Raw genomic sequence first — 14219 nt, forward strand, 5'->3', positions numbered from 1 at the left:
TCCATGGAGACCCAGGATGTGCTCACCCCTCTGTTACATTCATAGATCACAGCAAGAGGTACCAAAGAGCCCATCAGAGGGTTTGCTGGTTTCTGTACTGCAGCTGCCAGGCCAGGAGCTGCCCAAGGGAGGCCTTGTGCAGGGCTGGGATGTCTTTGGGGTGCCCTAAATGAGCAGGCACTCAGCCTGTTCCTGGGAGGTGCAGCTGGGAGGCTGAACAGGCACTTTGGGATAGTCTGTTTATTTTTCCTTGGCTGCAAGGTGGTAGACTGGGCCAGAGGAATGCTCTGGTTTGTCCACAGCCACTCATCACCTCTACAGTTTTACTCTGAGTAGCTTTTATGGACCAAAAGAAAAATTTGTAATATCAAGTGGACAATGCACATCCCTCTTTGAGACACCTCCTCTCCAGGATTTTCTGGGGGTAAATCCATCCCAGTGGTGGCAGAGCTGGCAGAGAGCTCAGACCAGATGACCCATAGTGCTGCAGTTGGTCATTCCTGTTTGAAGTTCCCTATAGCCTCAGTTCTCTCTGCCTGCATGGTCCATCCCCACATCTCTGTTCCCTTGCATTTAAGGTCAGTTAGATGCTCCCTGCAGAGCAGACCACTAAAAAAAACCTAACTATTACTGACCACTAAAATTTGTTAGCCCTAGGCTTTACTTGAGCAGATTTGTATTTATTTTAACTCAATCATATGGGCCAGACTGTTTGTATTTGCCCTCCATTGATGTTCCATACCCCTCCCATCAGCGTGTCCCTGTGTAATGTCACACTCTGCTTAATAGAGTGATTACCTTTTGGGGGCTGTGATTCACCCAGCAAAGGTGTTGTGTCACCTTCACATCACTGGTAAGGAAAACTAAACCCCACACCTCATGTTAGGACAGTCTGATCCTGCTTCTCTCCACAGTGCCTTATCACCAGCTTTATTTGGAGCTGCTGGGAGCTGGACTGTAATTCATTGAGCATGTGTCTTGCTACTCCTATGTCACACAAGACTTTTTTTCCCACCAGCCATTGTCTCAAGAACCCATTTGAGTAAAAGCCTGTCACCTGGCCTTGAAATTTGTTTTCAGCTTCAAATTTTCCTTTGCAGTGGCCTTCAGTTTCCTGCTGTTCCCTGGCAGATCTGCAGGTGTGAAGCAGCGTGCTGTCCTCCAGCCATCCCCTTCCACCTTCCCCAGGAGCTGGGGCTGCCCGTGGTACTTCTCCTTTCAGCTGTGTTCTCCGCTGCTACACAAGTCATGGCTCTAAACTGCAGGCAGGAATCCTTTAGGATCCTGTGCTCCCACCAACACCCACATTCCACTGCAAGCTGGGCAGTCCTTTCTGGTGCTGAGCTGCAGCTCCACACTCCCTTCCCTGGTGGCACCTCGCACCTGGGTCAGTGGGAGGACCATTCTCCCAACCTTCAGCACTGCCTGGGTTGGTGGCAGGGTGTGCTTGAAGACCCCTTGAGCAGCCCTTGAGCTACAGCCAGCCCTGCTCTCTCTCTTCCTGAGCATCCTGTCCTAGTTTGGCAGTTCCCCCTGGATCCCAGCTGGGCACCGAGCTCCAGCTCTGGGAAGGAGAGAAGCCCCAGGCTCCTCTATGTATCTTCCACCCCACTCTGCATCATGAGAAGAAAGGAGGCAGAGGCAGTGCTTGGCACAAGCAAAAGCTGATGCTTTATTTCTTTATTAATCCCATTGAAGGGATCAGGCTGGCAGCAGCTTTACCCCTGAGCAACAACAGCATCGATCCAGTTACGGAACTGGCTGACACGAGTGTACATGGCCGGCGTGTTGATGTTGCAGTTGGAGTTTCCCCAGGAGACAATGCCAATCAAGGTCCAGCCATACCCAGTCTGGTACACCAGAGGTCCACCAGAGTCACCCTGTGGAGAAGATTCCTGCTTAGTGCTCCTGGCACATGCTCCAAACTGGTCCCTGCCACCCCAGCCACCTGAAGCCCTGCACACTGGGTGTTGTAGCTCAAATATCTGGCTCCATAAGGGCAAGACCCCGTGTACCCTGCTCCTCCACCCTCCCTGTGATGCAATGGGATCTCAGCAAGACCCTGCATCTCCTCCTCCTCCACCCACCCTGTGCAGCCAGAGCTTGGCTCCTTACCTGGCAGGAGGTGGCACCAGCCCCACCAGCACAGATCATGGCGCTGGTGATGCGGCTGCCCCAGTACTGCATGCACTGTCTCTGGGGGATCAGGGGCACAGTCACCTGCTGCAGGACTGTTGCTAAGGCTTGGGCTAGAGGAAAGAAGCACCATTAGATCACCTCAGTGTCTGTGGGTCTCCCAGAGTGCACACAGGTGCCCTGGGTATGCTTCCACTGGTGCATGGGAGCTACCATACAGAGCGCCTGCCTCCTCTGTGCCAACAAAACCCCTTCTTCCCCAGGATCACCTCGTGCAGGCAGCCCAGAGAAAGGGCAGGCTTGTGCCTGTGCACAGCCATCCCTGGGTTACACACACACCCAGCCCCTGAGCACACACCTGCACCTATGTGCACACTGGTACATGCTCAGGGTTACTCCACTGCCCAGCTCCCCTCCTTCCCACATGCACAGGAGATATCACCCCCACAAGCACCCCTGGACCCTCAGAGCCGCGAGGAAGAAGAGCAGCAGCTGCACACAGCCCTCGCAGAGGCTGCAGCTTACGTACAGTTGGGGTTGGTGCGTCCCCAGCCGGTGGTGACAGCCTGGGCGTTGGAGGGCAGAACCAGGTTGGCAGGGGCCGGGCAGATGGTGGAGACACGGGATCCCAGCTGGGCAGGTGTGGACAGCCTCAGCAGGGTGATGTCATTGTTCATGGTGTTGGCGTTCCAGCCAGGGTTGGTGATGGCCTGCAGAGAGAGAAGCAGCACAGCCCTTCATGGCTGCCCCATGGGAGCAGCCACGGTGCGAGCTGCAGCCCCACCCCAGGACCCGCCCGGCTCACCTTGGACACGGTCTTCACTTGGACGGGCTCGCTGTTGGAAGCAAGGCTGTATTCCCCCAGGACAACAACATGGGCACGTGGGCTGTGAGAGGTAAGAGGGAGTCAGGGGCAGTGTCCAACCAGCGCCCAGGGTGGGAGCAGCACTGGGGCAGCCGCCATGGGGACAACTGGGGAGGAAGTCCTGGGCTGCTCAGGCCTTTGGGGCTGACCCGAGTGCCACTCAGAGATGCCCAGGATGCTCCGAGTCCCTGGCTCTGCCAGCAGCACCAGCATGGGCTGGCTGGGCATTGCTCCTTACTTGAAGTTGCAGTGGGCAGCTGTGACAACCCAGTGCTGGTTGATCAAGGAGCCGCCGCAGAAGTGGGATCCTGTGGTGGTCTGGGGAGGGAAGAGAGGAGAGGAGCTGGGGCTGGGTGGGCTGAACACCCCCAAGCTAGGGACAGGCAGAGGTCCCCCAGCAGCCAGCTGGCCATGCCAGTGCTTAGGGCAGAGCCCAGGGAGGGGGACAGTGCTGCACCTGCAGGGACACCTGCCAGGGCCATGAGCCGGGCACAGCGTTCTGCCCATTGACAATCCTCTCGCTGTAGGCCACCGAGGGACTGATGGCGGGCACCCCGCAGCCTGCAGGAGAGGCACAGGGGACAAGGGTGACCCAAAAGCTCAGGACTCATATCTGAGGGCTGCCTGTGCTGGTGTGGGTGGCTGTGTCACCCTCCTTGGCATCCTGCTGCACCCCAAGGACCTTCCCACACCCACGGACAGCACTTACCTGAAACGGCACTGGCAAGGGCCAGGCAGGCAACTACCCACAGGAATGCCATCCTGAAAGGAGATAGTCTGAGCCCCTGGGCACCACGAGCTTTATAGCAGCCAGGGAGCCACGTGGCTCATAGCTGGCCAGGCTAAGGTCCCCCTATGGCCTTGTGACACGTGTGGGCAGCAGTGACAGGTCAAGCCTGGCACACACACAGAGGCACATGGGAAGGTACTGTCAAAAGACACCTGGGGGGCTTGGGCTTTTGCTGTCGTGGGTTGTGTTAGTTCTGACTGCAGGCTGTGGAGCTGGAGCAGGAAGCACCACAGGGCTGTGCTGGAGGGCACAAGAGGCTGGTTGTGGGCACACAGCTGGGGTAGCAGTGGGGCTGAACATGCTGGGATGGGCACCAGTTCCTGCGGTGGGAAGTCATCCAGTGCTCAGACTTGTTTCAGATCTATTGGGACTAGAGCTGTTTTTCCACATGCCCATGAAGTCCTGGCCTGGGCGGGCCCACCTGGATGTTCCCAGGGCTCAGTGTTGAACACTTTGAACTGTGTCTGTAGTGCAGGTGAGCAAGTCCCATAGCCAGTGGGGGCAGGTGGGGAGAGCAGACACCTTCCCAGGCAGGTGGGAGTGTGGCCAGCTGGGCAAGCACACCATGAGCCCCAGGGAGGACAGTGGGCACCTCCCCAAGCTGAGGTTAAGCCTTTCACTGAGAATCCCCCTAGCACTGCAGCCACCTGACCCAGGGCTGGGGAACATCAGCCCCTGCTGTCCTGGACAATGGGGTATGTAGTGTCTGCATCATGCCCTGTGTCCTGGGTGATCTCCTGGACTGGCACAGGGTGCAAGGAGCCAGGTCTGGGGTGATGCTGAACACGGGGATGGATCCCTCCCTCTCTGTGCCACCCACATACCCCAACCCTCCAGGGAGCAGAGCTGGACACTGGGGAACAAGTGCAGAGCTTAGGCCTTTATTTCCAGCAGTGGTACCATGCATGCACAGTGGGATGTGGCCCATCCCAGGGTGGGAAGCATGGCAGAGCATGGAGGTCTCCCAGGGCACTGCAGGGGCTGGACACAAGGGTGTAGGCAGAGACACAGAGTGCTCCTGATCTTCATATGGCACCTGGAGGAGATGCCAAGGCCTGGGCAGCAGCACAGGAGGGAGGGAGAGCCAGTGCTCAGGGTGGTGCTATCATGGAGGAACCTTGGAGCAGGACAACACACCAGGCACAACCATGCTCTCCATGCAGTTTGGGAGCCTCCAGCTCCAGTCCTCCTCCTGGCAAATGAGCCAGAGCCGGGAGTCTGGCAGGTCAGCAGGAACTCAGAGCTGTCCCTTTGTGCCAGCAGGGGTAGGGCTGATGGCACTGTCCAGGATGGGGAGACCACCTTGTGCTCTTCTCCTCAGCATCCATAAGCCACGATGAGCTGGCTCAGCTGCTCCCCACCGGCCATGGAGGACCCAGCCTGGTGGAGCAGCAGCACCCAACCCCAGGGCTGAGCCCAGGGTACCTCCCATGGCTGAAACCCTCATGCCAGCCTGGTTCCAGCAAGGCTCCAGTCTGCCTCAGAGCTGGGATGGTAACAGCTTTCATGGCTAGTGTGGGAATCCGTAAAATCAGAGGGTGTTGGGAAAGCTGGGAAAGTAGGCCTTAGAAACAGAAATAGCATAGAAACTTGGAGCTGGCTGGGACACACTGGCTCAGGGGGCTGTCTGGAGACTTGGGGAAACCCAAACATCTCTGCAGCCCCATGGAGACGTGAATTTGTCCCAGCTGCAGATTCCTGTCCATTCTGCAACTCTTCTTTCTCCTGCAGGCAATGGGCCTGAGCAGATCTCAGTCACTGTCCCAGCAGGCCACCAAAATAGCTACAAGTTGGATTTTCCCCAGTCCAGGTATCCCAGGACTGGTGCTTGCAGGGGACAGTCTTCTCATGGGGTAAGACCAGAGGAGAATGGCCTTTATCCAGACTGCCCCAACACAGGATGAGGTGCTGTGTGTAGAGGATGCCACATGTCACCTGTTCTCACCCTGCACAGCTCCTAGCTGGGCCAGCAGGGCACCAGTGCCAGGCAGGGTCAGGCACACTTGCCCTTGCGAAGGCAGAAGGGCAGCTCGGGCACAGGGACCAGGATGGTGCTGAAGATGGGCCGGTAGCCCTCGGGCAGAGCCTGGGGGTGCTGAGCCATCATTTCCAGCACCACGTGCCGCACCTCCTTGGAGACGTCCCCGCGGATGTCCAGCAAGGTGGAGATGTGCTCGTCGCTGGGCAGAGAGCCAGGGGTGAGTCTGAGCACTGCTCATGTCCTGCAGACCTCCCCCCATCCACAGAAGCCAAGCCAGGGCCAGGGGAAAACTGGTAATTTGCACCAGGCCAAGTAGCATTTTCTCAAAAACAACCCCCCCCAACCTTTTGAATTTGGTTTTGACGTTTCCAATTTGGTGTTTTGTTACTTTTCACGGTTTGTTTGGCCACCAAATACAGATGTGCAAATGCCGCAGCTGTTTTCTGTACACCTTTGCCCTTGGGACTTTTTCAAGAACCCCTCAAATCTGGAGCATGGGAAAAGGAAACCTCAGGGAGAAGGGAGTAAAGGCTCAGGTTTCTTCCTGCTTTGCTCTGTCACCTCAGAGGGTGCAGGCCAAGACTGGCTCTCCTGGGCAGGCTCACACCCATCCCCTCCTGCAGGGAGTACCTTACCTGACATCGGGGTACTTGGTGATGAAGCCCAGCACCTCCAGGCTGAGTAGTGCAGGGTCTTTGAGGCAGATCAGCTCCCGCAGGGCAAAAACAGCCTCCAGGCTCTGCTGGCCCCGGTCCAGGCCCTGGGAGGGAAAGCAGCCAGGTGTGAGACCCAGAGGATGTCACTGCGGTGGCTGGGGAGCCAGCTGTGCCTTCAGTGCCCACGTGGGGACCTGAGCCCCTGCAGCTGGTGTCTTCCCACTGAGCATGTCCCACCCATCAGGGCCTGCTGGGCAGGGTGGTGGTCCCCAGAGTCCCTAATCCAGCCAGTTCCTCCCATACTGGCCTCACAACCACCCAAGTGTGACAGCCCCATTTGCTTGTGGGCTGCGGGCTGGAGGGCAGCAGGAGGGTGAGGTGATGCTCCCTTTCTGTGGTGCAGCCCCAGCTCCCCACCACAGCCAGGCTCCTCTCACCAGGCCACAGAAGAGCTCCCGGAGCTGTGTGGCGTCCTGCAGCAGGCGGTGGCACAGCTGGCCCCGCTCCTCCCGGCTCTTGCACACCATCTTCCTCTGCAGCAGGGCCCGCAGGTACTGGTTCGCCACCAGGAGCTCGCTCTCGGCCAGCAGGAGCTGGGCAGGGGACAGCTGTTAGTGCTGGCATTGCCTGGGTGTCCAGACCCAGCTCCCCAGGGAAAGGCAGAGGCAAAAAGGGCTGATACAACACCAAGGCATGGGAACAATCTCCTGGGGAGCCCCCTGACCAAAGGGACAGAGAAAAAAGCTGGATTTGGGGGAAGCCCTGAACATCTCCGTGCTCTGTGGCGGTGCTCTCTGCACTGCCCCAGAGGACACACACTCCTGCATTTCCAGCATCCCCATCCCACAAACGAGCAGCAGCTCCAAGGAGGTACCGTGAACACGGGTTTCCTGACGCGGGAGAAGTCCTTTGCATACTTGTCAATCACTTCACACATGCTGCCGACCAGCTGGGACCCGGAGAGCCACTTGCGGGAAGGCAGCTGCAGGCAGAGGGGCTGCAGGGAGCAAGGAGCAGTGTCTGTGCCCTGCACCATCGCAGAGCTGCCAGCTCAGGGCAGCACAACACCCACAGCTGCTGCCTGGCACCACAGCCACTTTGCCTTGCAAAGCCCCCGAGCCCCTGCTGCCAGCCAAAACTCAATGTAAAATCAGCAGAGTGGTTAAGGTTAGGAAATTATGGAAACACTAGGGCTGTCCCTCCCTGACACCCTGAGAGCCTCCTTTTGGGGCTTTATCTGGGTCATGATGCACACCTGAGGTGTGGGCAGCACTCTGCTCCTCACACACCTGCTTTTGGCCTGTCTTGCCTATTTTTAATTTCCACTCCTCCCCACTTCTCTTGTGTAGACATAACATGTTTTTGATTTCCTACTCCTGCCCTGCTGTCCTTGCCTGTCTTCCTGCTTGCAGGCACACACTCCTTCTGTCTCTGCTAGGGCCACTGCTGCCTGCAAGCTCGTCGCCCTTTGGCTCTTCCTTTGTTTTCATGGCATTCAAGCCCTAAATAGTAATGTCGTTAATTATTCCAGGTTTTTGGTCCAGACTCCAGGAAAGCTAAATTTGACTACACTAGCAGGAAACGACTCGGGCTGTTGCACATGGATTTGTATCCTCCACACAGACTTTGCTGCTCTCCAGCTGGTTTTCTGCCATGGAACAGCCAGAAGGAGCTGAGGCAGCTCGGGGGGGCTTTGGCTCCTGGGCTCTGTCCGTTGGTGATTTGGGGGCCATGAGCCATCTGCCCAGCGATATGGGGTGGTGCTGTTGGTGACAGACATCGGGTGCTTTATCAAGGTCTGGGGGACAGGCTGGCAGAGATGTCTGCAGGGTGATAGCAGGGTACAGAGTACATGGCAGAGACCCTGGGCAGGAATAAACTCGAGTTGCAGTAGGGCTGTTACTGCTGGGTTCAGCTTTGTTGCAGCCCTGTCAGCCTCAGGTGCTGGACCAACGTACCTGCAGGTCCAGGAGCAGTTCCTCCAGCAGCAGCTGGGTGGCTTTCTTCTGCATCCTGTCTAGAGCAGCCTGCAGGGATCCAGGGACTTCTCTGCAGGCAGTGTCAGGGTGCAGGGAGGAGACAGAATTGCTAGGAGAGAGAAGAGAGGGCACAGGTAGCCTGGGAAGCATAGTGGCAACGCTGGCCCCAGTGAGGATGGGGGTGGGTGTTGCTACAAGAGCTACCAGGTGCTGGTGCAGCTTACCTGAGAGCCAGGTTGTTGTTGAGCACGGCCAGCAGGTGGGAGATGTAGTACTTGGGAACAGCCCGGTCCTGCTGGTGCTCCTTCCCGCACTGCACCAGCGCTTCCCGCAGGCTGCAACACAGCGAGGCAGAGGCAGCCGTGATGGGCAGGCAGAGCCCCAGGCGGCCACCACGGGCACCTGGCCCTGGGATGCTCCTGGGGACAGATGGACCTCCCACAACCCTCCCAGCTCACTCGGCTCCTTTCAGATCCTGCCACCAGGTTGGAGAGTGACAGGTCGTTGGGCAAAGTAGGACAGTGGGACCCATTCTGGATCCCTTGGGAGGGCTCAGCAGACAAGCATTTGGGGCAGCAGGCCCTGAGAGCTGATGTCCCCAAAGGCTGAGACAGCAGCCCCATGGGCAGGCAGGCTGCTGAGCCTTCTGTGACCTGGGTGAGCATTGGCCCCACAGCAGATCTCCACCCCAGCCTGTGATGCTTAGCCATGGCCCCAGGGTCTGTGAGCGTGGACAGGGTGTGAGTGGCTCCACTGACCGGCCCAGGAATGCCTCAAGCTCCTCCAAGGCCATGTTGTAGATCTTCTGCTGCAGAGAGTCCGTGATCAAGGAAGCCACCTGGATGTTCTCATTCAGCATCTGCAGCACAAGAGGAAAGTGGAGGTGATTCAGGGAGAGCCTGCAGGCCATGGAATCCTTTCTGGAAGGTCTCAGCATAGCCAAGCCCCATCTGTACCCATGTTCTTGGGGTCCCACCTGCATGACAATGGCAGGCAAGGCTGACTGGAAGAAGCCCTGATGGTCTGTCTCAGGTTCCTCTTCCCTGAACCATTCCTTGAACTCCACCTCCAGGGTCCTCTGCATCCACTCGAACACGCTAGCCTGCAGTATGGACACCCCCCACAGGCAGCCCAAGAAGCCAAGTACAGACTCCCTTGAGACCCAGCACAGCGAGTCCTGGGCCTCATCCCAGGCTCATGATGAGCAGATGCTTGGCTCAGTGGGAGTCCCCGTCCTGCTCACTCACCTTGACTTTCATCACATATCTCTTCTCTGTCTGATCCACAAGCTCAGAGGACATCAAAGGATCCAGAGCAGAAACATCCACTTCTGGGAGGAGGTCAGGGTGAGCCATCATCTCTGGGCTGGAGGGCAGAGGTGGGGCAGGGTTGGGTACACCTGTTTTCCAGGAGTTCCTACCTGTCCCTCTGCCTTCCTGGTTGTCATCCCCTGGCAGCCAGAGACACTCTCCCGACCCATCCATGAGCTGGTGAACAACCCAGCTCTCCACAACATGCCTCACTTGGTTGGTGCTGACCTGTGGTACACACGGAGCGCCCACTCAAGGAGAAGGAAGAGTCCCTGTTTGTCCAGGTCCTCCCGCAGGATCTCCTGGAGGTGGCTGGTGAGGGCCTGGTGGTAGGTGGCAGTGCAGACACTGAGGATGTTGTAGTGAGCTGGGACACACTGGACCATCAGGTCCTTCACCACGCGCAGCTCACACACGATGTCCTTCTGCAGCGCTGCCAGGTGCTTGGCCAGCCCTGGCCCCTCAGCATCCAAGCGGGGAGCATGGAAACGGCCTCCTGTGATGGTGTCCTGGAGGACCTGGTAGAACTTCTGCCTCCAGCCCTTTGGGCGGCCAGGGGGCAGGAAGGTGGCCTCCAAGAGCAGAGTATCATCTATTTTCTCCTCCCTCTCGATGATCCTCACGGCAGTGACAAAGAGAACGGGGTCCTCGCGCACCAGCCGCAGGCTGCTGCCCACAATGTCCCACAGCTGCTTGGCCAGGCTCTCGTTGAGGTCCTGCAGGCCGCTGAAGTAGGACAGCACAGTTGCCTGGGCACCAGAGAGCCCACGGAGGTGCAGCTGGGAGAGGATGTCATCCCGGAGTTGTTCCACCATCATGAGCTCCACGTGGGCCTCCAAGAGATGCTGCCCATGGAGCAGCTGCAGGATATGGGAAAAAGCCTCGTGGACTGTGGGAGAGGGAGGAGAGATGAGTGTGGAGATGAAGGGGTTTGCAGCAGGGACATAGGTGCAGGTTATCAAGGAGATGGTGAGGGGAAAGGTCTGGGGCTCTGGGAACACCACTGGATCAGGCCCTGGGGAAGCAGGGATATCTCCATTCACCCAACTGGCAAAGCTTGAGTGACCTGCTCAGGCTTTGCCACCAGCCCTGCACAGAGCCCGTGGTTGGACTGAGGTTTCCCCCAGTGCTTTCCAGCCCAAATTGACCAGGACTGGGCCACTGCCTTACCCGAGAAGATCTGGGGCAGCACCTGGACCACTGAGGCCAGCTGCACATGCTCCTCCATCAGCTTCCTCATCTGCTGGAGGCCCTGGAAGTGGTCTGCGCTGTCGAGCAGGGCCCACCGTGCAGCGCCCAGGTCCTGGCACACGCCCTGCACCTCCTGGGTCGCCGACCGCAGCTGCTCCAGCCCTGCACTTACCCCCTCCAGGTAGGTCTGGACAGTTGACTGGGGAGCAGAAAAGGATGGAGGGCACTGGAGCAGCTCCAGAAGGCGGGAGGACTCCACACCATTTGCCCCAGCCCTGCACGATCTGTGTTGCAGCCCCTCAAGGTCCAGGATAAACAGTAATCGGATGTCTCTTTCAGTTTTAAAAGATTACTTTGTTTCTGCAAAGGAGCAGTAGGTCACAGGGCCCCTATGTGCCCCCAAGGCATGAAGGACCTCAGTGGCCATATAAACCCTCCTCCCAAATGGGGTGCCATCGTTTCCAGCCCTGCACTGGCACATCTCCGTGCCCTATCCACTCATTTAATTCCCCGCTCCTGGTGCCAAGAATTCCCAGAAGAAGGTTACTTTCACTGAGACCTCCCAGACAATTCATCCAGAGTCAGGATAGGAGAAGCCATCTCTAAAATTATCAGGAGAAAGTTGTGGTGCTCAAACTGATTCAGTCCTGAGGTTAATAATTCCTTGGCTCATGCAAAAGCGGATGTGAGTGATCAGGCAGGAGTGCAGGGGGACTGGGACAGCCCTTACAAATATGTAGAGATGGAGTTTTCCCTGTGGAGACCCACAGGCAGGGACAGGTTGGAGCTCTGTGCCTCCTCCCAGCCATGGTACAGGGCAGCCTTTGGGGCTGGGACAGGGCAGTGATGGGGTGTGCTGGGTCTTGCACATGGAATGTGCTGAACTCCCTTGGTGTTTTATTTTGAAAGATTGTCAGAGACACAGCAGACTCCTTTTAACACTTCAGGCACTGCTTGGGGGTAAGGCAGAGGGTGAAGGGGGTCTTCTCCCCCTGGCAATTGCACTTCACCCACCAAACACCAGCCAAAGGAAAAGATTTAGCCAAAAGAGGACATTCAGAGGATTAATGGCACAAGAGGGGACCCTGGCGGGGATCCCTGCCTGAGGAGAGGGTGTGGCTGCAAGTGTCCATGGGGTGGGCAAACACACACCTTCAAACGGGACTGGATGGAGTTGTTCCTCTGCGTCTCCCGTCTCCGGTAATGCCCGAGCCCCTCCAGTTTCTCGGGGCGGTAAAACACCCCTGAAGCCCATTTCAGAGCAGCTCCTCTCGCCAGCTTCTCAGCCTTCTCTGCTTCCGGCCACTCCTCGTCTGGGGATGAAGCCAGGGGTCAGTGAGCACAACCAAGAGGGGCAGGAAGGGCCCTGAGGCCCGGGACAGGAAGCTCACTGCCAGTGGACTTCCAAGCACACACGGATGTGGGAAGCTGGGCAGCGTGGCACCAAGAGGGTCCTTCTGCAAGGGGCCCCAAGATGCCACCACCACGGCCCGGGGTTGTCACAGCAGCTGTGGAAGCAGGAAGCAAAGCTGCCCTGGAGTGCTGTGACTCAGCCTGCCAGATCAGATTGTCCCCAGGCCAGCTGCTCCCCCAAACACAATGCTGGGCTGTCTGGGGGGGTCTGATGCCACTTGGGAAGCTATCAGCAGGGCTGAGGCTCCAGCAGTGAGTCAGCAGGAGGGATGGGGAGAAGGCAGCTCTGGCAGGAAGGAGAGCCAGGTTAAGGTGAGGATTGGAGACTCCTGGTCTCCCCAAAGCACCCACACAGCTGTGTCCCCTTGACACAGGGCCTGGAGCCATGCCAAAGAGCTCCTGGCCACAGTGGAGGGCTGAGAACCAGCACAGTTATACACCATTCCCAGTCCTCAGTGCCTGGTTTCATCATTCCCCCATCCCATCCCAGCCACTCCCTGCAGCCCTGCGGGGCTGTCACCCAGTGCCAAGCCAGGCTCCTGCCCTGCTGGGGAGCCGCTTGGGGACCAGGGGATTAGGGAGGAGGGCAGCAGCTTTGAGGATAAGATGAGCGGTGAGCAAGCAGTACTGCCCCGGCGCAGGTATCACCATCAGGAAGCAGAGCCAGGCTGCTACCCCGCAAGGACACAAGGCACCAGCCCCGGCACAGGGGAAAGGAGGGTGGAGGGGGTGGTGAGGCAAAGGGCAGGGGAATCCCCAAAATGTGCTGCAAGCAGCAGCATCCCTTCCCTGCCCAGCTCGCCGGCTCCCCGGGGAGCATCATCCCCGTTACCTCTGGGGCTGGCGGCGCGCTCGTCCCCCGCAGACATGCCCATGGTGTCCAGGCTGTGCGGAGCTGCGGGGCCAGGGCAGGGCTGCGGAGGAAGCCGGCTGCCGTTTCCTCAGCCGGAGCAGCCGCGCTCCTCAGGGCCTCATTGTGTTCCCGCAGCCGCGCTCAGGACGTCAGGAACGGGGGGCGGAGGGGAGGGGGGACACGGGAAGGCACCGCGACAGCCGCAGGTCTGGGGAATAGGAGTCACGGAATCAAAGGATCATTTAGGTCGGAAAAGCCCTCTAAAATCATCGAGTACCAACCGTTAATGTCAAGCCCACCACTAAACCATGTTCCTAAGTGACACATCCACGCTTTTAACGTGTCCAGGGATGGTGACTTCACCATCGCCCTAGGCAAGATTTTCCCGTGCCTGACCATCCTCTTAATGAAGAAATTTCCCCTAATAGTCAATCGAACCCTCTCCTGACTCAACTTGAGGTCATTTCCCCTCGTTCTGGAGATCACACCCTGTCTCCCCTCACCGGCACCCCCTGTCCTCCGGACACTCAGCCCCGTCCCTGCCCGCAGCGCTGCCCCCTCGCACCCACCCTGGCTCGGGGAGGACAGCGGAGTGTCAGACCCCAGCGCACCCACAGTGCGAGCCCACTCGAGGGTGGATCCCCCATGAAGGGATGCGCTGTGCCAGCCTGACCCGGAGGCGAGAACATGGGGATACACCCTGCATGGCTGCGGATGGACCTGGAGATGTGTCCCTGCCACAAGCTGCCTTCCCCGGGCACAGGCTGGAGGATTCCGCCGGCACTGGGTGTGCTGGAGCAGCAAAGCGCCCCTGTCACCGGGCGGTGAGAGCTGGCTACATGGCTGAGCTTTGGCTTCGGTACCACAGGGTGGGATTTTGACTCTGGCACCGCAGAACGGCGAAGGGATGGACGCACCCCTGGCTTTACCCCCCCAAACCGACGGGGCTGACGGAACACCGGGAGCAAAGCCGAACGGCTCCGCACCCCCGGGAGGCGGCGGGGGGGAGTCCCCCGTCCCCGCCCCGCCGCCGTCCCCGCCCCGG

General features: G+C 58.5%; 2 protein-coding genes across 2 annotated transcripts; both read right to left on the minus strand.

Moving 5' to 3' along the window:
* Positions 1-1718: 1718 nt before the first annotated feature.
* On the minus strand, positions 1719-3762 carry CTRL (chymotrypsin like). Its single transcript, XM_030956149.1, has 7 exons — positions 3711-3762; positions 3459-3562; positions 3240-3319; positions 2942-3023; positions 2666-2846; positions 2116-2249; positions 1719-1880 (listed from the first exon to the last, which is right to left on the minus strand). Exons 1-7 carry the CDS (start codon positions 3760-3762, stop codon positions 1719-1721), a joined length of 795 nt encoding a protein of 264 aa, XP_030812009.1.
* Positions 3763-4673: 911 nt separating this feature from the next.
* Positions 4674-13868, minus strand: EXOC3L1 (exocyst complex component 3 like 1). The gene is made up of 14 exons (XM_030956010.1): positions 13744-13868; positions 13154-13382; positions 12061-12221; positions 10888-11107; positions 9946-10606; positions 9655-9772; positions 9384-9509; positions 9166-9266; positions 8632-8742; positions 8387-8516; positions 7303-7425; positions 6866-7021; positions 6408-6532; positions 4674-5971 (listed from the first exon to the last, which is right to left on the minus strand). Exons 2-14 carry the CDS (start codon positions 13194-13196, stop codon positions 5785-5787), a joined length of 2262 nt encoding a protein of 753 aa, XP_030811870.1. The 5' UTR covers positions 13197-13382; positions 13744-13868; the 3' UTR covers positions 4674-5784.
* Positions 13869-14219: the final 351 nt, after the last annotated feature.

Source organism: Camarhynchus parvulus, chromosome 11, assembly GCF_901933205.1.
Source record: "Camarhynchus parvulus chromosome 11, STF_HiC, whole genome shotgun sequence".
NCBI lineage: Eukaryota > Metazoa > Chordata > Aves > Passeriformes > Thraupidae > Camarhynchus > Camarhynchus parvulus.